This window comes from Sipha flava, unplaced genomic scaffold (assembly GCF_003268045.1).
Source record: "Sipha flava isolate LNK unplaced genomic scaffold, YSA_version1 2_pilon_pilon, whole genome shotgun sequence".
Taxonomy (NCBI): Eukaryota; Metazoa; Arthropoda; class Insecta; order Hemiptera; family Aphididae; genus Sipha; species Sipha flava.
In genome coordinates this window covers 949,414-972,109 of record NW_020272972.1, presented here as the reverse complement: position 1 = coordinate 972,109, position 22,696 = coordinate 949,414, and the positions used below count along the sequence as shown (strand labels likewise).

The 22,696-nt window shown below is 32.9% G+C and overlaps 1 protein-coding gene across 2 annotated transcripts; it reads left to right on the top strand.

Annotated features, from left to right (window-relative positions):
• Positions 1–1,050: 1,050 nt before the first annotated feature.
• LOC112686022 (tubulin-specific chaperone cofactor E-like protein) lies at positions 1,051–21,232 on the top strand. 2 transcript variants are annotated; one of them, XM_025558122.1, is made up of 8 exons: positions 1,051–1,139; positions 18,187–18,462; positions 19,482–19,678; positions 19,758–19,867; positions 20,014–20,184; positions 20,269–20,420; positions 20,502–20,680; positions 20,816–21,232. In XM_025558122.1, exons 2-8 carry the CDS (start codon positions 18,223–18,225, stop codon positions 21,135–21,137), a joined length of 1,371 nt encoding a protein of 456 aa, XP_025413907.1. In that variant the 5' UTR covers positions 1,051–1,139; positions 18,187–18,222; the 3' UTR covers positions 21,138–21,232. The 2 variants fall into 2 exon arrangements, with proteins under 2 accessions (XP_025413907.1, XP_025413906.1); XM_025558121.1 differs by lacking the exon at positions 1,051–1,139 and adding an exon at positions 7,857–8,218.
• The last annotated feature ends 1,464 nt before the right edge of the window (positions 21,233–22,696 follow it).

Here is a 22,696-nt window from a genome sequence, read left to right as displayed (position 1 = left end):
AGATCAACTATGTGTAGCAATCGTATAATGATACGTGAAAATGCGATCGCTGGTCTAACGGTTTTTTTTTTTTTTTTTGTAACAAAAATAATGTTTATCGTGTCCAAAATAATTTGTATACCGTTTAAAACAACGCGATCGTTTCGTTTGATAAACGTGTAATGCGAAAGAAACAACAAGTTCGGATTATTTTTATAAACTTACCGTAATAGTATAATAATAATTATTTTTATCAAATCATTTTAAAATAATTCGTTTCTTATTCTTATCAAATCTAAACGGTCCGATCAATAAACAATATTCCTTGAAAGTAAATTAATTATTCGTAATTTTATATTCATAGGCTATTGCTATAAATCTGTCAATTTCTATATTCTGATTTGGTTCGCGGTTATAATTTATATTTTATTCGACTATCAGCTATCGAGTTAATTATTGCACGGGAAACCAGAATCAGCTTAGAAAATGTCGATTGATTTATTTTTCAACGAAACACTATAACATCAACAATGCCACTGTTTTAGTTTGGGTACGTACACGATACGTCTTAAGATTTAACAAGTATGCTGTGACGTAGGTATATGGTTTTTGTAGTTCACGTGCAAAACAAAACGAGGCGTTAATAGATTGTTTATGCGATTCAAATTCAAACCGAATACAACAGAAATTAACGACGACGCATTCGCGCACCGTGGGCGCTTTTGCGCATCCGAATTGTAAAATGGATTTCGATTTTTAGCGCCACAACAGCGCGAAAAAATAAAACGAATAAAATTCAAACGCAGACAATAATACAATAATATCAAATGGAAACGCGCACCACACCCGGCTGTTCACGAAGGTCGCGGTCATTGCAGCGCAACTTCGCCATTCGTCCCGATATGGAAACTTGTTTTCCCCCGGGCACCAGCCATCGTATCCTTTGTCGCGAGAGTCGCGTCTGGGAGTTCAAATATTTTCCGTTAAATTCCAAATCATACGTACACCAGTGTCCACCTACGGGGAGACCGTACGCGTTTTATTAGTGCGTTTAACGCGGCCGAGTTATTATGTCATAAACATACGCGCATACGGTTTCGTACGGGTCAATAATTCCGTTACCCATACACTTTAGCGTTTTCGACTTCGGGGCGTTTTCGGTGAGTACGCATGCATAAGGTTATCGGGATTAGAAGAAAAAAAACAGTGCGATTGTTACGAAAACGTGAAAAAGTATTCTTAAGATTTATGTTGCGCAAAATACGGACGACGAAACACATACGTGCTCAATTCCGTAGAGTTTCGAGTTGGATTTTTTTCCACCAAAACAATAATTTATTTACGAAGCATTATTTTCAATATAGTGTACGAATATCTTTACATTTTTACGTTTTCGTATTAAAGATTTTTTTTTTTTTTTTATCATTAGCAGCATTTAATTCACCGGAACTAGACTTTGGATTATATATTACGTATGTTTAACAATAAAGCTATTGTTCTATTTGTCATTACGTAACAGTTCTTACACTTAATTATACTATTTTCTTAATCATTTTTAGCTGATTTGAAATAATTTCTCCGTCGTTTTATTAGATATAATTTTATGCATAAATTCACAAACATTTATGTAAAAGAAAATCGTAGACGTTGGTAGGATATTTAAGGACGATATATTTATTAAGCTACGTTACATTTTCAAAACTTTAATCAAACACCTATCTAAAAAAAATACGTATAATATATAATAATAATAATAGAATGTTTATATTTGTTATATGACAAAGTTCATTAAACTAGTATCTACAGAATGTTTTCTTTGTGAAATGAGTGTACTGCTTCTTTATAACGAAAATCGTATGGTAACACTTAAGGAAAAATAAAATTTACATATTTTTGTAAACTTGACTATGATATTATATTCGTGATACTTGTATTTTCATAAAGACTTCATACTGACTGCTGTGAATTAAAATTTAACTCCTTACAATATAATCATTAAATAAACTTTTTAGTACAGTATTTATTTTTATCGTTACCTTTATTTCGTAATGTTTAACCAAAATGCATTCCACTAAACTTGAATAGGTATTATACGTTATTGCGTTTTATATAAGTATAAAGATATTCTTATACTTATTGTCTTAATCTTACATTCATAATTGCAGCAAGTGGTTCATAAAATCTATATCCATATTAATTGTTGTACGTATTCCAATACACCACATATTTTATACTCAGGTCCAGCGTTTCTCTAAGTCACGAATAATTATGAACGGGTCACCAAAAATTAATAAATTTATTAAATACTTTCATGCTGAGACTGCCTGCATAGAATAGTTAAAAAAAAAAATGAATGAAACATATCATATCATACCATATAATAGGTACACTTAATTGGTTAACATTCACGGAAACTATTAAATTTGAATAGTTTCAGACGAAAAAAATTAAACTGTTCCTAGTGTGAAATAGTCGTCTTTAGAATCTACCTAAAAATTGGTGTTGTATAATATTATTCATGTATCTACTAATAATCTTGTGTGATTAAATATAATGCATTTGTAGTAAATATATAAGTTTTAAAAACAATTAAAAGTAATGGTCTCTTTCAGCTATGATAATTGACAGTTTTATTGTAAATTTAAATATCCATATCGACCATTATATACGACAAAAAGGTCGCATGAAAAATTGGTTATTTTATATCATATACCTAGGGTCACCAAACAAAGGTTGAGAATCACTGCAGTATAATCACTTTATGATATAATTATTCAAATGTTATGACGTATTTAGAACTTCTTAAATAAACCTATAATATAACAATAATGTACTTGTCATTCGATATGGTCGCCGAGAGTATTGATACTGTTGAGAGAGTTTTAAAAATGTCTTTTCCAATACATTTCAGGATGTTTGTATTACATTTTATCAATATCTCATAAAAATGGAAAGTTGGTAGAACACAAAGCAATTCACGTTATGAGTCATAACCCACAAAACATTTATTTCATAACAAATAGATTCAAACGTATGGTATTTTTTTTCAAATACACACATTATAAGACTAATAGATCGGCATCATTACGTATTATCATAGCTATGGAAATAAAAGGAACTTGAATCGTCAATTCAAGGTCTATTTGATTTTTTTTTTATATACTGAATATTAGAACCACTGATAAGACGGCGAAGTATATAAAATGTGAAATCCTAATGGTTTTATTCAACTCTAAAACTAATTTAACTCGAAAGTCGCATGCGTTAAAAACCTTATCGATAGTAATTTATTGATCGATGAATTTGTTTAAACATTTAGAGTAGGTAATATTTGAAATAATTCAGTGATTCGGAATTGATTAGGTACTACAATATGATTCCAACAAATAGTAGGTATCAATTTAATGTTAAAAGTTCAACGTGGTGACTGGCATTCCAGAATGTGATAGGCATTCTTCACTTACGAGTACATGTACATGAACATATTATTGTTATAAAAATAGATGACTCCTTTGCCTTTGATTCTAGTGTCACTAGTAATGTCAGTTACAATGATCCATAAAAAAAATAATTTATCATTACACTTTTGCTTAGCAAAACAATAATGATAATTTTATGTATTCACAGACAACTGCCACGTAAAATGATTAACTATAACTGTAATTTCAATACGAAGCACATTTAGCACAAATTAATCGATATTGTATCGCGATTCCCGAAAATGTATTGTACATGTTTTAATGCATCTGTAAGCTCTTCTAATGCCGATTAATTGTTCAAATATTTTTCGTGAAAACGTATTTTATTAGATGTAACGTGACCACTATTATCAGCATTCTTGTGGTTCTATATTATAAGTATAAATACTCTTATGAAATCGAGAAATATAATGGATTTAACTCATTAAACATATAATACAAATTTTAGAAGAACGATGAGTTTTTAAAATTTGTGTTTGTCATCGTTTCGATTGTTCTTCGGCATTGAAATTGTTAATCACGGCTATTAGAATTTACTGCGTATTCATAAAAAAGTAGACCCAAAAATATATTTTCTACTTTCTTTTTTGCCCAACGACAACAATTGTAAATAATACGAAATTTTTTTCATTAACTATACTTGTCCAGGGATAACAAATCAAACCTATTGTTATTCTATGTAATATATATATAGTTTTAAATATTATTGAGTTGTTTCAAATGCTTAGCGTAAATTGATTTTAAGTGAATAAAATTTTTAATTGATATGAATTAAAAAACGTACACCAACCATACAATATCAAATATCTGAAACCCAGTATTTATATACAGAATGCATTACATAAAATAGGTTTTATTTTCTCATTAATATACAGACCACTAAATATTCAACTCTCCTGACATTCGGTTCGAACATGTATACTTAGTAGAACTCGACACGTACCTTGCAGTTAGTTTTGTTTTGGATCTGCTGATGTTATATGCAGCAACGATTTCTAAGTAACTGTACACTTTACAAACTTTTAGTTTGATTGGAAAAATTATAAAAAATAATCAGATCCAGAGCATGTGTTTAGAAGACCGGTTGTAATCATGTATTTATTCTGCGACATTCTCCTCAAGTACGCGCGCGTGGGTACTGACTGTGGGTGTCTAAATAGCAAAAGGGTTCTCCTACGTTCCAGTATGATGATCTTTTTATTTTTTTCGACAGGAGAAAGTTGAACACTTACTTAGTAAATCAATGTATCTGCAATTATTTTGGCATACTTAGATAGGCGACCAACGACACGCAACACTGATCATAATAACTAAATATAATTATAATTTCATTGTAAAATAAATTGTCCAATAAATATTGTAATATTATAACGAGTATACCGATCCACTCGTATCGTTGCTGCGGGTGCCAAGTATGAAGTTTCAGGAATCGAAAGTCAACGTGACAAGGAAGAATCCAAATCGCAGTTCGCGAATATCCGTAGGAGATCTTTTGAATTTTATTTTAATCACAAAAATAGAGTAATAATTATTATAAATTTTTCTCTAGTCACTCACATCATCAGTCTTGTCACACTTCAAAGTTAAAATAACTGTAACCGTAATTCGTTTTTTTAATGTTTCTCTTTACATATATGTATACCGTGGAAAATTTTTCGCTAGATATAATAATTATGTTATATTTATTAATATTTCTTCCTACACATGGTATCAAAACATTTATTCCTGTTTGATTAAATTTCACGTAGAGATGTTATTAAAAAATATATTTAGTTCAAACTAGGAAGTATTACTTGTTTTCAATTACACGCAGGAAAACGACGATTAAAACTATAAAAGCAAATTCCAATTCTTCCAAATTATTTTTTTAAATCTATTTTTTACCTATGGAACTACAAAAAAAAAGTGTATTAATTTACGTTAGATTCCGTGGTATATAAAAATTACTTGGTTTAAAAATGTATGTTGTTACGTTTTCTATATCGTCTAGCAAACGTGTTACTGACAAATTAATAAACTATAATTGTGGAATCTATCGGAAATAATAATACCCACAAATCACTTATGGTTAATTGAACTCTAAAAATATTCGAAATTACAAGAATTTAACCAATTACGAAAACAATGATAACCTATAAAGTTAACTAACTTTGTATGTAATTTTTAAATAAATTTACCAAATTAACGTATTTTTTTCAAATAATTAATTTCAAGTTAATCAAGGAATTATTATGCATGCATAAGATTCTTTTATTTAAATAAAATTAATCATAAGATATTGAACAACAAAATAAAAGTATAAATGTAATAAATATAAACACCAAAAACGAGATTTTAATAGCTATGAGTTCTATCTAAAAAAAAAAAAACATTTACCTATTGTATGTACATGATTATGTTTATTAAACACAATAGGGTTTTAAACTGTAATTGTCTATTAAAAATAAGTTCCATAGTTCCCCTATTTATTTTCCACCTGCCCGGAAGTAATGTTTTTACGGTGAATATAATTTTGTCCACTTATTCAACTTCCTTCATTGAAGTATCCGCTTTTAAGCTTCTTTATTTTAATAGCATAAATGATTCGAAATGACCAAATTATAATAATAAATACTTTATATTTATAATTTACCAAAAAGGGCGTATAAAGATGAAGTATATATTATTTATATATTTCACGTAAATAGATTGAGGATGGAGACCTATTTTAATTTCAAATAAACTAAAAGGAATATCACTATACATTATTTAGGCCTATTTATATAACAAAGTTGCCGTTTTACTAAAATGCTATTCACTAGTCTTAATTTTAAAAATATATTATGATCAAAATACAGTGTTAAAAAATGTAAAATAATAACAGTATTATATAATAAACAAGAAAAAGTATGGTTTATAAAACTAAATTTTAACTATATTCTAAAGTGACTTGATTTTGCCGCATTATTTATGTATGAACACTTCCTGAGACGTACGAGAACTTAGAACATATTCGAAATTGATTTCATACATTCTTTCAAGTTCAGATAAACATTTTTTCTCGATTAATATCTAATGAAAAAAAATGGTTTGCACACAATTAGAAATTTGTTTATTCGTACAATGTATGTGGCAATAAAAATCGGGATCTAATAAAAATGACGAAAAACCAGCTAATAATAACGTAGATTGGTTCTAGTTTTATAACGCAATAGGTTATTATATAACCTCTCTACAGTCGAAACAGACGTGTAAAATATTTCCATTAGCATTGATTGAAAAAAAAAAGTAAAAATTGAGAACCGCCGATGATTGTTATGTACACACAGAATGGATAAATATCGAAACATTTGAAACCAAGTTCAAAACGATCAGTGCGACGTTAAATCGATGATAAAAAAAATACGCACCATCACGCATGACATTTTTCGTATCAACCGATCGATGTCGTTTTTAAAAAGTGTTTTTCAAAAAATAATCTCATGTTTTGTAAACGTGCACTGTCGAACATATTAAACAGTTAACATCGGTTAGTTATGACATTAGACGATAACTATTAATCAGGTATCTATGATTTACAACGATAACTGTTTCTATGATGCGAAATAATGTATGGTTCAGTTGCTGCCGTTGTAAACCTATGGGTAATATAAATCCTTAAACAATTTTGCGAGGACCAAAATGTTTAGCGTCAACAATGTAGTTTTGGAACATGGTTAGTGGTGTTTACACTTACATCAGGTACATTTTTAACGATTTCCTTCACGAGATCACAAATAATTGTCAAAAAAAAAAAAAAAAAAAAACATATCAACGAGCCCGAAATTCGAATAAAATATAAAACACAACCATACGAAACTCGAACAATTCTTAGAAGGGGCTAATGAGATATTTGATTTAGGGATTAGCTAACCCAAACATGCCTATGGTGTTGTTGCCGTCGTACAGGCGGAAACCGGTTAAAAATTTCTCGAGGTCTAAAACGTGTAGCTTCAGTAATGCAATTTTGGTACGGCGGTTGACGGTTGTGTCGGTACGATCATACCTATCTGTTGTGCACGTTTAACGAACACCTTTCACGTGTTAAACGATCACAAACGAAACAATAAATGAATGTAGGAATCGGTCCGATGAAAAAACTGCGCGTGCACCACGAAACAATATTCGGTGGGGGGGGGGGGGGGGGGTGCTACTTAAAAATTTTAGCGATCCCGATCCCGGTCGGGGGCGTCGCGTTGACCGTTGTTGTTGTTGTTGTTGTTGTTATTGTTGTTGTTGGGGCCACGGACGGACGCGACCGTACGACGAACACGCGCGGTGGTGCACTGGTGCCCGGTCGACGGTGGCGCGGCCAGCGGCGCGGTCGATACAACGTTGCGCGCGTCGTAGTAGGGATCGCGCGAAGAACAAAAGATAGCCGAGTGCGTGGTACGCTGCAGCCGATCGCGCGCCGTCCGCCGCTTGCAATTGCAGTGCGACTGTTGTGCGGTGCGCGTCGAGCGAACACACGGCGAACCGAACACACCCGCCCGGTGGGTGGACGGAGAGGAACGAGCGAAGAAAATATCGAAAACCGGACGGGCGACGTAGCGGATCGCACACCGGGTGGGCAAAACCGCGCTTTCAATCTTATCGCGTGCGGTCGCGCGTGTTCCGTTCCGTTCGCGCGTTGATGTACCGCGGGGACGAGTCGTCTGGCAAGCGGACCGCAGGACGTTCGGCGGAACCGTGGACGACGGAGGAGGCGCCACGACGAAGGGACCTGTAGCACCCCGGTCAAGGTCAGCACCGAGTTTTCCGAATGATCTTATTCTAACCTACCGCGTACACGGTTGTCGCGACGGTCTTATTTAACGCGTTCTCGCGACCGATCGGCGTCCCCGGGAGATTTCGTTGTCGACCGACACGGGGGGGAAACCGGTTCGACGGCCGTTCGCTCCGGGTTAGTTTGTTCCCGTGCGGTTGCGCGGCTCCGAACCTTCCGACGGGTAAGGCTGACGACGAGGTTTCGGTCGTCCGTGCAGGCCGCCGTCGATTCTTTCGGTCGGGTAGAAGAAAATTTCGATTACAGCAGCGCGCGCGGTCGCAGAACGCAATCCGGCGTCGACGAGCCAAAAACACGGCGGCCACTGGGTCACCCGCCGTTCTCCCCTCGCCGCCGTCACGTTTCAGCTGTTTTTTATTTACAAACACGCCAACCGACGGAACAATAACAACGCGTCGAGCGGGCGGCGGGCGGCGGGCGGCGTAGTATTACGTCGTAATTCGATTACGACCGCGTCGCACAATCGTTTTCGAGGTCGACGACTACGCACCGCTCCGCCGCCGATCCCGTGTCCCGACCGTCCGCGAGACCGCCGTCGTCTTCGGCGTTGACGGACTAACCTGTACGCGCGCACAAACCTCGATCGGGAAAACGTTCCGGGAGGGGGTTGGAAATGTGTAAAATCTAAAACGTCAATAAACAACGCATGTCGTACGTGTTTCATTCGCAAGTCTCCTTGGGAACCTTTGAGATTACTTTTACCCCCGACGTTCTGGTCGTTTTTTTTTTTTTTCTTCGTAACATTTCTCCGACATTTACGCTGGTCCGGACCCATCAACGCCCATCCTCGCTCGATTTCAATAAAATTGTTCAACAGCAGCACTGACCCAGTCAGCACTGGATCGCAGTACCCGTTCTGTTCCGCGGCACAGTCATCTCTCCAGAACGTTGAGGAAAAATGTTTCGCGGCTTTCGAAACTTCGTTGTTTTGATCGGTAGGGGTTGTCGAAGAAAAACACTCAATCGCAGCCCTCCCGATCTAGACGCGCTTTATACGTTTTCCGGATCAAATGTTTGTCTTTACGGTTCGAAGTGTTACACGCGTATCACGCCGACACGATATCCGTGGTGTAAACGCTCCCGAATTGTCCGAGCGATTTCGAGAATAATGAACATTCCCAGTTTCTCCACTCGAACGGTCAGAAAATTCAAATAGATCTTGATACCCGACACAGATTCTTGGGGAATGCATTTCACTTCTTCCGCGGTGATTCTTTCCGTTGGATTTGCCAGCTTGCAAATCGTATATTATGCATTACTTTTAATGCTTAATAATATCGCGCGGTGGCGGTACGTACAAAACTTACGAGGCCGACCGCAGTCTTTGCGAAACCGACGTACAAATAATAATACACGTAATGCAACACAATAAAATATATTAATAGACTTTTCTCAGCAGATTACAATGTAATATTTGACGTGATGTGCACGTTTCCGCCATGGTTTATTCGATTAATTATTTTGTTCTTTTATATTTTCACTTTTAATTTTACTGCAATATGAAAAACTAATAATAGCGTTAATGTACAACACATGATTTGAGATTTGGTTTTTTTTTTAATGCAATGCTCATTCGTGTTTGAATCGTTTTACAATAACGTAAAAATATATTAATGAACAACATCGTACGATCGTTTGTCTCGTGTTAAAAACTCAAAAATATTATTGAAGAAACGCTTATGATTATTTAATTGTTATTTACGAGTACTTTGGGTATAACCAATAAATAAATATGCATAGAAATGAACAGACAATACGCAGTACTTTAATCATGAAACTACTTTTATTTGCTTACGTAATTTTGGTAATTTCGTAAGAACAGGATTATTATACCGCGTTTGAACATTCATTATGCTAAGTAATAATCGCGTTTCTCTTGGCAAATTACTTTAGCCTATTTTTATATGTTGAACACTTGTAATATTTAAACTTACAATGAGATCATTATATATATTTTGCTTTAAAATAATATAATTACAATCCGAACACATTTTATAAAATAAGTTATTTTGTGTAAAACGTTATTACGTCGGACAAAAATAGTCAATTAATTGAGAGGTACACGCTATACACGATAATTGATTAAAATGTAAAAAAGTATTTAATATTATTCAGCTTCATTTTTTATTCGGAAAGAATGATGAATCTTGGTAGTATTAATCGTCTTCAATGAGATTGCAATTTATTTATTAGATTGAAGAAAATTCGTTTTTATTTTCCATATTTTAAAATGATTGTTATTTGTAATAACTTATTACTTATGTCATCTGATTAAGTACATTTTGGAGTGCCTTGATATCCCGATACTCCTGATTTTTTCTTAAAACTATTACATGCAGTTTCTAATTAATTGTTTTGTTTAAATCGAAGACTTTACATCTATAGCTTTCATAAACATCAACATAGGTATGCACCTTATACATTAAATGTATTTAAAAAATAATAAAAATAAATGTATTATAAGTCTCAGTAATTCTACAGAACAGTAATTGGATGTACAATTAATGTTATCTTGTAAAATATTTTAGTCGAATAATAAAAGTTACCTTATTCGTATTTTCCTATTTGATTAGACCTATGATAATATAATGGATAATAAAAAATAATAATTCACTGATATCTTTGCGTAATCAGTATTATGTTTAACATATATTATAAGTATCTTATAAATTCCGTTGTAATACAATTCAAATATTACCGGAACAGTGGAACGGTGTAGGGTTAAATATTAAAGCACCTAATTATAAAGAATTATAAAGATTATTTATTAAGATATTTATTTTATATCAACTTAAAACTATCAATTATGTAACAATGCGAAGAACAAGTTTAGAAAATGTATTCTAAGCGAATTTTAAAATTTACGGAACAGATAATAGGAAATATTTTTGAATAACTTACGTGAGTATGCATAATGCAAAATAATCTTTTTAAGTAAAAATCGTATCGAGACAAGGAGACGCACTATCCCATATTCTTTTCGTCTTATTCTGGGAAAATGTAATAGAGTACATTATAAAATGAGTAATCGAAGAAAATTTTTACAGTATAGATACGCGTGAAACATCAATGTTGGCTGTCAGTGTACTTTCGAACAAGCTGAGAATTTTAAAAAATGTCTGGAAGTATACGTAAATCTCAAATATAGTCAAGTCACGATAACTCGAAGTTGAAGGGGGATAAAAATTCACTTCATGATATGTATTATTCGATATATCTAACTAATTTATAGGGGAAGAATTTTCTAGAGGAATAAAACACAAGTTTTTCGAGTCATCGAGGTGCGAGTTATCGCGACTCGACTGTATTTAAAATGATCATACGAAGTTAAGGTTGTGTACCAGTCATATATTAATATATAGCATTAAATTTTATTTGATCTAAAATAAACTCTTACATTAACTCTTAATATTTAAATAAAATTAATACGTGCACGTTATGCCAAGAGGTGGATATTACCTATGTAATATCAATCACGATGTCATTTGTGGGTTTTCTTCGAGCCAACAATATGTATTAAATTAATATACCATATGTATGTTACTATAATGTATGTACTATAATCCATCGTTAAGGCGATTATATATGTATAGAAGTGTGCAAGTCATGAACACGTATTTTTATTTCCTATATTTTTATAGCACCAAAATGGACATTGGTCACGATTTACATTTAAATAAATATAAATATAATTGTATTGAAATGAGCCAACAATACTTGATTTCTGTAAAGCATAAATATTATTAATATACCTTACATATACGTATACATTCTTATGTACTATCGTATAAAATAACGTATTTTAATATCATCATCATACATTGTTTTCCACCTCCGTTAAGATACAAATAGGTGTGGTTATGTATAATTAATTAGATTTCATGCGCCGTTGGTAAACTTACACATTTAGAAAGTATGCATCATCAATGAACTTTGATAATATATCTTCGTTGCGCCGAGCCATTGAAATTTGTTCTTAATTGAGCTAAAGTTTTTTTTCTCCTCTGTATACATCAAATATGACATACATTAAAATGGAATCGCGTACATTTTAATTTTGGGTCCTAGTAACAAACTACTCAAATCCTATTTTAATTTCTCTACGTAGTCCTGTTTAAGGGTAAGGTTGAACTGCAATTATTTTAGTCGAATCGCCCTCGAGTCAAAAATAAGTAATATGACCAAACTGAATTCGATCCAAGAAACATTTTTGAAAAAATAATCACATTTTCAACGACTGATCAAATTGTACAAGATATATGTGCATATAAAAAATAATATAATATACTAACAATATTTTCAATTACATGTTTTTCTTATAACCACAGTTTAATAAAAAAAAAAAAATAAAAACAAAATAAAAATATTTTCTGATTCATTCTAATTCATACGTGCGTTTAGTTATAAACACGGATAAAAAAAACCGTGGTTACAAGAAATAAATATAATTTGATTTATTATTAAATATCAATTTTTTTTTTACCTTAGTACAGTTCGACTAATACCTGTATTTAACCCTAAATAGTTCTACCGTCTCGATCGAGAAGTGCAATTCAACCATTTCCCGTTTTAAGTCAATAATTTATTCTTTATACGTATCAAATGTCCGTTCATCTTAGATTTCGTTAATCCCCCCCTCCAAAAAAAAATGTCGACTGTGTAATAATAATTATTTTTACACGAATAAAAAAATCTAATAAGTAAATAGTTGTATGAGGTTTTTATAATTGTTTCTTGGCAATTGGCAGTTGGCCATTGTTATGTTAATATTCATCAAACAATAATCAAAGTATATAATCACAGAGTAAATAGCACTTGGTAAATTTATCTTCATTCTTATTGTATTTAATTGCATAAATAGGTTATTGCTCTCCAAGTTCTTATATGTAAATAATACTACTAAACGTTTGTTCGTAAAATATGAAACTTTGTTTTGATCAAGTATTAATATTCGTGTAAGTCGTGTCTTATCTCAGGTTGATAATGTGCGTTGATAATTATGTATATATATATACACCTGATTATAATATATATTGCGCATTTATATAGCTGTCTAATGTCGTTGATTCTATATAATAAAGTTCTCGTGGGTCATGTGGGTCAGTGTTTTTCAAAATTTTTTTTTGTGGAACCCCTAAATCAAAATCATTAATTATTATTATTAAGTTGCATAGTAAAATTTCATGTACTTTTTTACACAGACAAATTATTGTAAATTAATATCATATAATATACTTTTGAAAAAACTTTATGTACGTAAAAAATACAAATTAATGAAGGCCTAAAGAAAATAGTTAAAATAAAATAATCCTACACTATATATTACCAAGTATCTACTAGGTTTACATTTATTCAGATATTCCATTTGGTTTGTTAGTTGAAGGAGCTGATTTAGAAAAGATCGATCGACCCCCGTTCCAGAACAATATAATATAAAAACATACAATTACAATTCAAGGCTTTTTAGTCATTTTAGACGTATTAGCTACGATTTAAAATATATATGAAATTATTTAAATATATTTTTCAACCGTGATAGAACATCTTGAACACGTGGCCTTTGAACTATAAAAATCCCCTCTCCCGTTATCTCGATCCGGATCCGCTACAAGTTAGTTAGTCCGGCGCCGATCAGCTTGAATTCCTGTTTCTGTCCAGATATGGATAACGTTGACGACCACGTAGTTTTAGTTGGAAAACCTTTGGGTTCCGTTTTTCGAATTGAATTCTGTTCGTTTTCCAGTGATAATGTTTTACATCCCGGATGCTTCCGCATTCGCACGTGCTATCGTGGTGGTAACTTCGTTTTGGCAAGTTCTTTTTAAAAACCACCATTCCGTTGGGGGTGGTACGGTGGGAGATACCGAGCGCGATAAATCGGCAGACGCGAAACGCCCATTAACTGCGAACAGGAAGAGTACGGGATACGCGCGTTTACACGGAAGACGAAAGTGCAGCGGTCATAATGGTACCTATAATACACGACGGTCACGGACGTGAGCGCGTTACCGTGCTAACCTAACCGTGTTTTCGCAGCTAGAGAAAACCCAGCCGGGTGACAGGCCTGATCAGTAAACAGTTGTCTGGGTATTGGACACAGAACAAGAGAACAATGAGCGTTCGGTACACACACACACACGTTTTAGGGTACCGTTCTGGTCAGCGGTTTCCCCGTCGGCATTATTCGTGTGGAAAATCTAACGCAACACTTTTTTTTTTCCCCGGAAATTTAACATGATTCGGTGAAAATCGATGTGTTAAAAAAAAAAAAAAAAAATAGTAGTAACAGCGCTCGAAACAGTGTAATATTATAATAATACCTGGCTCCGCGATACCGCGGTAACCCGTTTGAAACTACCGAAACCGCGCACGGTTTTCATTCTTCTTTTTTAAATTTCGTGTACGCGGTGCCGTAAAAATAAATCGCGCAGTACATTCGTTGAGAATGGTAAACCGATACGTTAAACGATCGATTTGCGAGTAGGTAATTGTTGTCTTTACAGTCAAGCGATTTCCGATTTTTATTTTTCCTATTTATCTCGTAGATCAACTAAGGTTTCGAAAATCTTGTAGTTAAGCATGAAGATACAAAGTATTGAGAAACAAGTTTTTTTCACCATTCTCGTTAGACTCTTATCGTAATAAATTTTATTCGTGTAGAAAGTTCAAGTATGAATCATATTATTGAGGTCTATGTAATTAAAAGTAATGTTACGAACAATTTTTTTTTTTTTTTTTTTTTTAATGCTCATAATGATACAATAATAAATAAGAACTTAAGAATATACTTTCGTCGGTTGCAGTCGTATGTAAATGGTAAAGAGAACCTTAATTATAGTATACACGCTGAAAACCGGTACATATTATTTTCAAATAAAATCCAAATTAGGTATTGTATATACCATTATGCGTGTTTGATTTGACTTTAATTCATCTATATTCCGTTAAAATGTTTACTACAATCGGAAACCAACAAGTTATCATGATTAGATACAAGTTGTATGTTATTAGATCTATGTCTGTTCGGTGAAGCCAGAAAAACCTATTCGTGTGTGTGTATATATATTTATCTGTTAACAGTTTTTTCGGATTGTATTGATATTTAATCTGGTGGAGTATATGAGTTTGCAAAAATTTGGTGCGGCGATCAGTGCGCGTATATTAGATACGGTAGGTGTTTTAAAAATATATTTGTTAAACTTCCTAGTCGATTCCTCATCGGTGGACATTGGACGAACTCTAAAACAAAAATAGTGAAAAATGTAGACATTTATCTTGGCAAACGCATATTTCAAATTTGTTTTGCTAAAATAAATCGTTCGGCTTGCAATGTTATTACAATGCTATTCCTGTTAATTAAATACATATTACCAATAACCGTTCGATTTTCTCAACAACAATTATTACTTCAGGGCACTCGATTTGTTTACACGAACAGTTGCCCCAGTCCACAGAGTTATTCCGTATACACCCGGAGCCGTACTTAAAAATGCAATGGTATTGCTTTCAAACTGAACAACACCCGTCCAGTGATCCACCCAACTTAAAATATCTCGCCAGGAAATGTTTGCGTTCATAGCATAATAGTATACTCAAATTATGTATTAACAGAAAAATCTACATGATAGTTCAAGCCTTATATTATCTATTCAAAGTGCACATGTATGTTTTCATTAGACAAGTTTTGTCTTTTGATCTAAACATAAAATTACTAGACGGATATAGAATCGCACCGTCATGAAGTCAGTTCCTACCGAGTCAATTTCGCTAACAGTGTGCGTATAAAATAACGTAACCGTTTATCTCCGCATTCGTTGAGTTGGTTAACTGATTGTGTACAAATCTGTCGTTTTAAACAAATACAATTTCGATGAAACGCAGAACTGTTGAAACCTGTGAAGATTAATGAACCGCGTCTTGGTTTTGTATTCTTCGTTGACGGATGTAAAAAGTGCAGAGGAGGATAGAGACGTAGCCCAATTAATATACGAAACTATTATGAACAGACCTACAAATGGTCGTTTTAAATGATGCCACCTGGCTTGGAGTAACGACAATGACAATACAGGTTCCTGACCCGGAGTCAGGTCGTGTACCTTTCCAGGTCCAAGAGCGTACCTATAAATATAATAAACGACTGAGTTTTTTGAGATCACGTTTTTTTTTTTTTTGAACCTTATACATTATAATACATATATAAATACAAGGACCTGTATTTCATTTTACATTAATAGATGTTGTAGTTTAATAATTCTGATCATTAATAAAACTATAAATTAATTGAATCTCTTAAAATCGTTTGTTGGTTTAACTTTTGCGCAACAGAAAATTAAATAATTCTGCACGAATTTTCAACGTACTACACTCGATGTGTAAGATCAACATTTTTAAAATAAGGTTATATATGTATATCTTTAGTCAATATAATATAGGTATTTGGTGCGAATATTGTGTTGGAAATAAAACAATCAAATCCGAAATCACATTAAAATTGCCAATATTGTTTTCAAATATTTTATAATTTAGGCACGGTAGTAGCGGTCGTAGACTGATTATAAATAATAAATTGTAATCACTATACGAGCATGTTCAAAGCCATCATAGTTCAGGATAGTTCACCGAGACAAGTCTGATTTGAGCACATCTTTACAGGAAAATTTAATTTATGAACTGTCAACAAGTATGAAATGTTTTCCATAAATATAAATACATAAGCTTTACTTTTTTTGACTCAACTTTTTTTCAAACTTTTTTTTTTGTCAACTTCTTTTCAACTTTTTGATAAAACCTAGAGTTAATTAAGAACGACTACTTATAATTGATACTACATCTTATATTACCAACAATTTACGAATAGTTGTAAGGAAAACGAGATTTATTACTTACGAATTATTACACGATTACTTCACATCCTAGGGTTGAATGTTATTGTTTCAAGTGAAAGTTATAGGTACGCGTCTATTATTTTATGCACGATATTCAGTTTCAAGGTTTTGACACAGACTACAACGATTTACATAGCTAGGTTTGGTCCTCGCGCAGGTTCTAATTTCATTCCTCGTGTTCGTTTTCCAGTTCCATAAAAATTAAAAGTTATTTTTTAGGTCGATATTTTCGGGGAAATAGATATTTTACGTAGCAGTTAATGTAATATAACACGCGCACGTGGGTAGGTACTAATTATTTCTTTGTAAATATTAACTCTACGGTTGTGTGCCTAAAGGGGGAAGGAAATGTACCCACAATATAAATATGTATAGAAAAAATGTATCAAATAAAATATATATATAGTATATAAAAGTGGACATTTGTATATTTCCATTTTCCACCAAATCAGTTTTTTGCCAATCGTTACATTCAATTTTTGTTCATATTTTTTCAACATTATTAGTATCTGACAAGTATGCGACAATTAAAACAAAATACAGCATTCAATTTGATGCTATACTCTCCAGCCATTCATGATCGTTAAATCGTTCACTTTGGAATATTTTCCAATTGATTTTGCTTTTAAAGTCATTGCTATTGTATTTTATTTTAATGTTAAAACAAGTCAACAAAATTGAATCCATTGGAGAGTTTGATATAAACCATATTAAGATCTATATTTATATTAATATTAACATTTATGATATTGTGTAAAATATGTTAAATTAGTGAGTTGTGTAATTGAAAATGATTTGGTAGAAACGGGTATTAGTCAAACTATTATTTGGTGGAAACGGGTATTGGTGGAAAAGGGAAAGGTACACTTTTGGTAGAAACGTGTTCCACCTATATACATACTTGTATATACGATGTATGTATACAACTGCGATGCTGTGTATCATCGTTATTAACAATTCCCGTACGATTGCTATTGTATTGCAGGTATTCCATGAATTGCGCCCGAATTAAAAGAGCATATTTTTATCTTGATTTCAGGGACGCGAGAGGCAATAAAAATCAATTACCACCATCATGCCATCGCTGTTGGAGGCAATCGTGGAGAAGTACCAATGCTTCGAAGACGACACGTTCGACCAGATGCCCATACCTATATACGTGCCACGTAAGAACCCCAGGAACACGATACCTAATCTTCTGGTGTTGAACGACTGTGACATCGATTCAGCTGGCCAAGAGTCCGACTTGAGGGACAAGTGTCATGGCGTTGAAGAATTGGATCTAGCTCAGAACTGTCTGTCTAGGTGGAGCGAGGTTAGTTTTACGCAGTTTTTTTTCTTAAATTGCTCATTCTATTCCGCAGCATCACTCTCCTTTCTCTCTCTCAACCCTACTTCCACCACTATTACTTTCCAAGACCGGTTACTTAGTCCACCGCAGTAACCGCATCTTCATTCGATGTCTCGACCCCCATACCCAGCTCCTTTGCACTTACACCGCCGATTATCCTCGTATCTCTCCTAATTACATCCAAGCCTCTTCGGTTTTTCTCTTCTAATCTTCATTTCCACAGTTACAACTCTTATCTACTCTGTTCAAGCGACCATCGCAAACCCTTCATCAGTATAGACTACTGTTTATTTCACTTCAGCTCATTTATAACGATATTAAAGTCAAATAACACGTTGATCACCAGATTATTGGCATTAGGAAGCGAGCAACTGGAACGCTTGTCTTACCTTTTCATTAGGGCTTGACAAAAAATTCTAAAAAGGTATTGACTTTTTAAGCGTAGGTACCTACCCATATTTTGTTATTAATAAAATAAACGTGTTTTAGATTTTAAGTGAAACTAGGAATGCATTGGCTTTACCATGGTGTGTACCTACTTTTTTTATGTCTGTGTACACGATTTTGGTCAATGTTATCACAATCATAAAATATTTATGATAGGAAATGTTTTCTAATTGATATATTGAAGGGGGTAGTGTTTCAAATTTTCTAACAGTTTTCTTAATGGGAAAAACTAACGAATAGTTATAAAAAAAAAAAAAAAACCTGCATAATGTATACCGGCTTTCAACAAAATCGAGTTTTCCTTTTCATCGTAACTCAAAAAATAATAATAGAGCATTGAACGTTGAACCTTTAACACAATTACAATCACTTACTATGCAATTAAATATTTTACGAATCCCAAAGCAAAACTAGTAATTCCTGGGTTTAAATATATCAACTCAACTTATAAAGGTTTAATAATGATTTTCATTTTTATGAAAAAAATTCGGCTCAAACAGATAATGAATGATTATGATGAAAATGAATGATTGCAGATATTTAAGATTTTACATATCATGCCACGACTGAAATTTGCAAACCTGAGTTTTAACAATCTTAGTTCAGATATAAATAGTGCAATCGATACTTGTGGTGACTTGCGAGAAACATATCCATGTTTGAAGAGCATTGTATTGAACTCGACGAATATTACATGGCGCAGCTTTAAACACATACTGAAACGAATACCGATGTAAGTTAAGAGCTTATACTACAGAGCTGCGATTTATTTAATCAAAAATATATTTATATACATCTAATTGTTGTTACAGGGTTGAAGAAATACACTTGAGCATGAACAATTACGATGTTATAGACTTGGACGACGACGATGACTGTCAGTCCATTCAAATGCCCTCGGTGAAGAAATTACATTTTACAGGTGCCTATAACACATATTCTAACCATTTCGTAATCAATTGTTGTATTTATTTAGCTTTTACGGTACACGATTGATACGCGTTTAATAATATGTACTTATACGACAAAACGTAGTTGCTTTGATTATAAAACGGTAAACTTGTAAAGGAAACCCTGTGTCCACGTGGTATGAAGTGTGCAAACTCGGACGAGCGTTCCCGAATCTCGAATCTCTGGTGCTGGCTGAATGTCCACTGCAGTCCCTCATGACCCCGCCACCTTCGCCGGACTGCCATTTGGGCATTCTGTCCTATCCGAGGCAAGGGAACGGATTTTGTGGTGAGTTTGTTGAGTGACGAAAAAAAGAATCCGCACGACAATTTATCGCGATTCCAACGTATTAATGTTCTGTTATTGTTTAAGATATGACTTTGGATTCACCACACGACGCGTTCCCGCGTCTCAGATTCCTCAACTTAAACCGAACGTTAATCAGAACATGGGATGATGTGGACATTTTAGGCAGATTCCCAGAATTAAGATACCTAAGGATACAGGGCTGCCCGATATTCGAAGTACGTTATCGCACAGTCGGTCATTCTCTTTTTTAATAATCTCCGGTTTGGATGGGAACTAACTTGTTGTTTCTGTTACAGGAAAACACCGATAGGCAGGAATACACCGAACACGAACGTAGACAGTTGTTAATCGCACGATTACCCTGTATTCAGACCTTGAACGGGGGCGCAGAAATCACTGCCGACGAAAGAGAAGACGCGGAACGCTTCTTAATTAGATACTATATGGACAAGCCAGAAAATGAACTCCCGGACAGGTAACAATAATAGTTTCTTGTTTCAAAAGAGTTTTGATTTTCCACGACGGTATTCAATGTTCTTTAATCTGTAGAATGAACAATTCTAAATAAAAACCATGGATATAACTATTAATTGTACAAAATATGTTTCAGGTATAAAGAACTGGTTCAAGTACACGGTAAACTCGATCCTTTAGTAAATATAGACTTGACGCCTGAAAGTAAAGTGCAGGTTAAGATTATATGCGGTGACAAATGTGAACAACACATTTTAGACGTATACCAAACTGTATCTGAATTCAAACAAAAATTCGAAAAGTTTACCGGCATACCAGCGCACCGTATGCGAGTGTTCTATGTAGATCAGCACGTGTGTTCAGTAGTTGGTCCTGAAGAAATGAAATTTCCCAACAAACGATTGTATAGCTATAACATAGTCAAAGGAGATCAGATCATTGTCGATTCAAAAAGATGAAGTCTTAAATAAGCGAACGAAAAACTGAATATACTTTCAGTGACCTGTGATACCTAAAGATGTTAAATTAATATAAATCATGCTTAGTTTTAAAATTTTGAAATAATCTTAATTATTATACTAGTCAGTATAGAATGAAGTACAGGTTTTCAAACTAAGTAATACATTTTATAGAAAAACGTAAGCTTATTGTAATTAGCTCAGTGGCCTGTACTTGTTTTGCTTGAGCTCACAAAATTATTTTTCAATCAAAAATCTATTAAATATTTACAAAGTCAAACAAAATGTATCATGCGGTACCCACACTCTTTTAACTCAAAGACTTAGTATTATAATTTAGTATTATAATTGGACTTTAGTATGTAATATTAACATTAGTTATATGGTTCATTTTGTAGAAAGATAAAGACTCATTTTTGATTATAATTAACAATTAAATTATACTTTTGCGTTATTATTTTGATTACTTAAATCTTTAATTTTATTAAACTATAATTTTTTTGCTTAATATAATTTTGTATTCATAAATATTACAAATGTAAATATAAATAAAATACGAATATTACCAATAATTATTTATTTACCTTTAGTTATGGGACTTAAAACCAAACTTTAATTTATCTACAAAGATATTAAATATTACTCAAAACATTTTTTTAAATAACGATTTGAACTCTATAAATTAAAGTAAAATAATTCTACATTTTCAATAAAAATTTCAATTTTCCTTTTTACTCAGAATGTAAGGTTATTTTGATTAAAGGAAAAAAAAAGCTTATAATTATTGTTATTTTTATTTTTATTGAGAAAACGAATGATTAACTGCATACAATGATTTAAAATGTATCGAGTTACTTTATTTTAAGGTTTTGTCTTAACAACTATGTCCTTGCTCAAATACAATCAATAACATCTATTACTTCTTAATTTATTATATTGTTCACAGTATGCATTTAAAATGTTTTAGCAAACAGCACTAAGAAGTAAAAATGAAAACTACCTGTGTCAACCAAACCTATAGGAATTAAGAGCAGAACCAAAAATTCAATTATAAATTGTACCTGAAACAATGGTTTGATGATCATTAACATTCATAATCTGATATCTTGTCTTCAATCATTTGTTTATATAATTTTGTATGACTTAAACACAATTAGATAATAAGAAAACTATGGATTGATATATTAATTTTGAGCACTCCATATTTGTTTATCTTTTAACAACTGAAATTCATCAATAATATGGAATTTCTGCCAGAGATTAATAAAAGTAATATTATTAAAAACACAACAGTTCATTAAATATCGAACAATCAACTAAATCAACATGTAGTAAAACTGAACTGAATCAGTGGCTGTAATACAATCAATGTAGCACTGTATAAGTCGTATGACTGTAAGAAAATTATTTTAATTATGGAAATGCTGTGTACAGCTCTCTGGAGTGATTATGAAATTATGTAAAATAGTTGTAATTGATGTAAATAATGTTTGAAAACATTAAATATTCTTTTGTTGAGAAAATATAATCATTTTACTTACAAAAATCTACAATTAATA

Excerpts from the sequence above, each read along its gene's own strand:
- LOC112686022 (XM_025558122.1), top strand. The coding sequence starts at position 18,223 with ATGCCATCGCTGTTGGAGGCAATCGTGGAGAAGTACCAATGCTTCGAA. Across the intron at positions 20,185-20,268 it reads GCAAGGGAACGGATTTTGTG|ATATGACTTTGGATTCACCA; the intron begins GTGAGTTTGTTG and ends TTATTGTTTAAG. Across the intron at positions 20,681-20,815 it reads GAAAATGAACTCCCGGACAG|GTATAAAGAACTGGTTCAAG; the intron begins GTAACAATAATA and ends AATATGTTTCAG.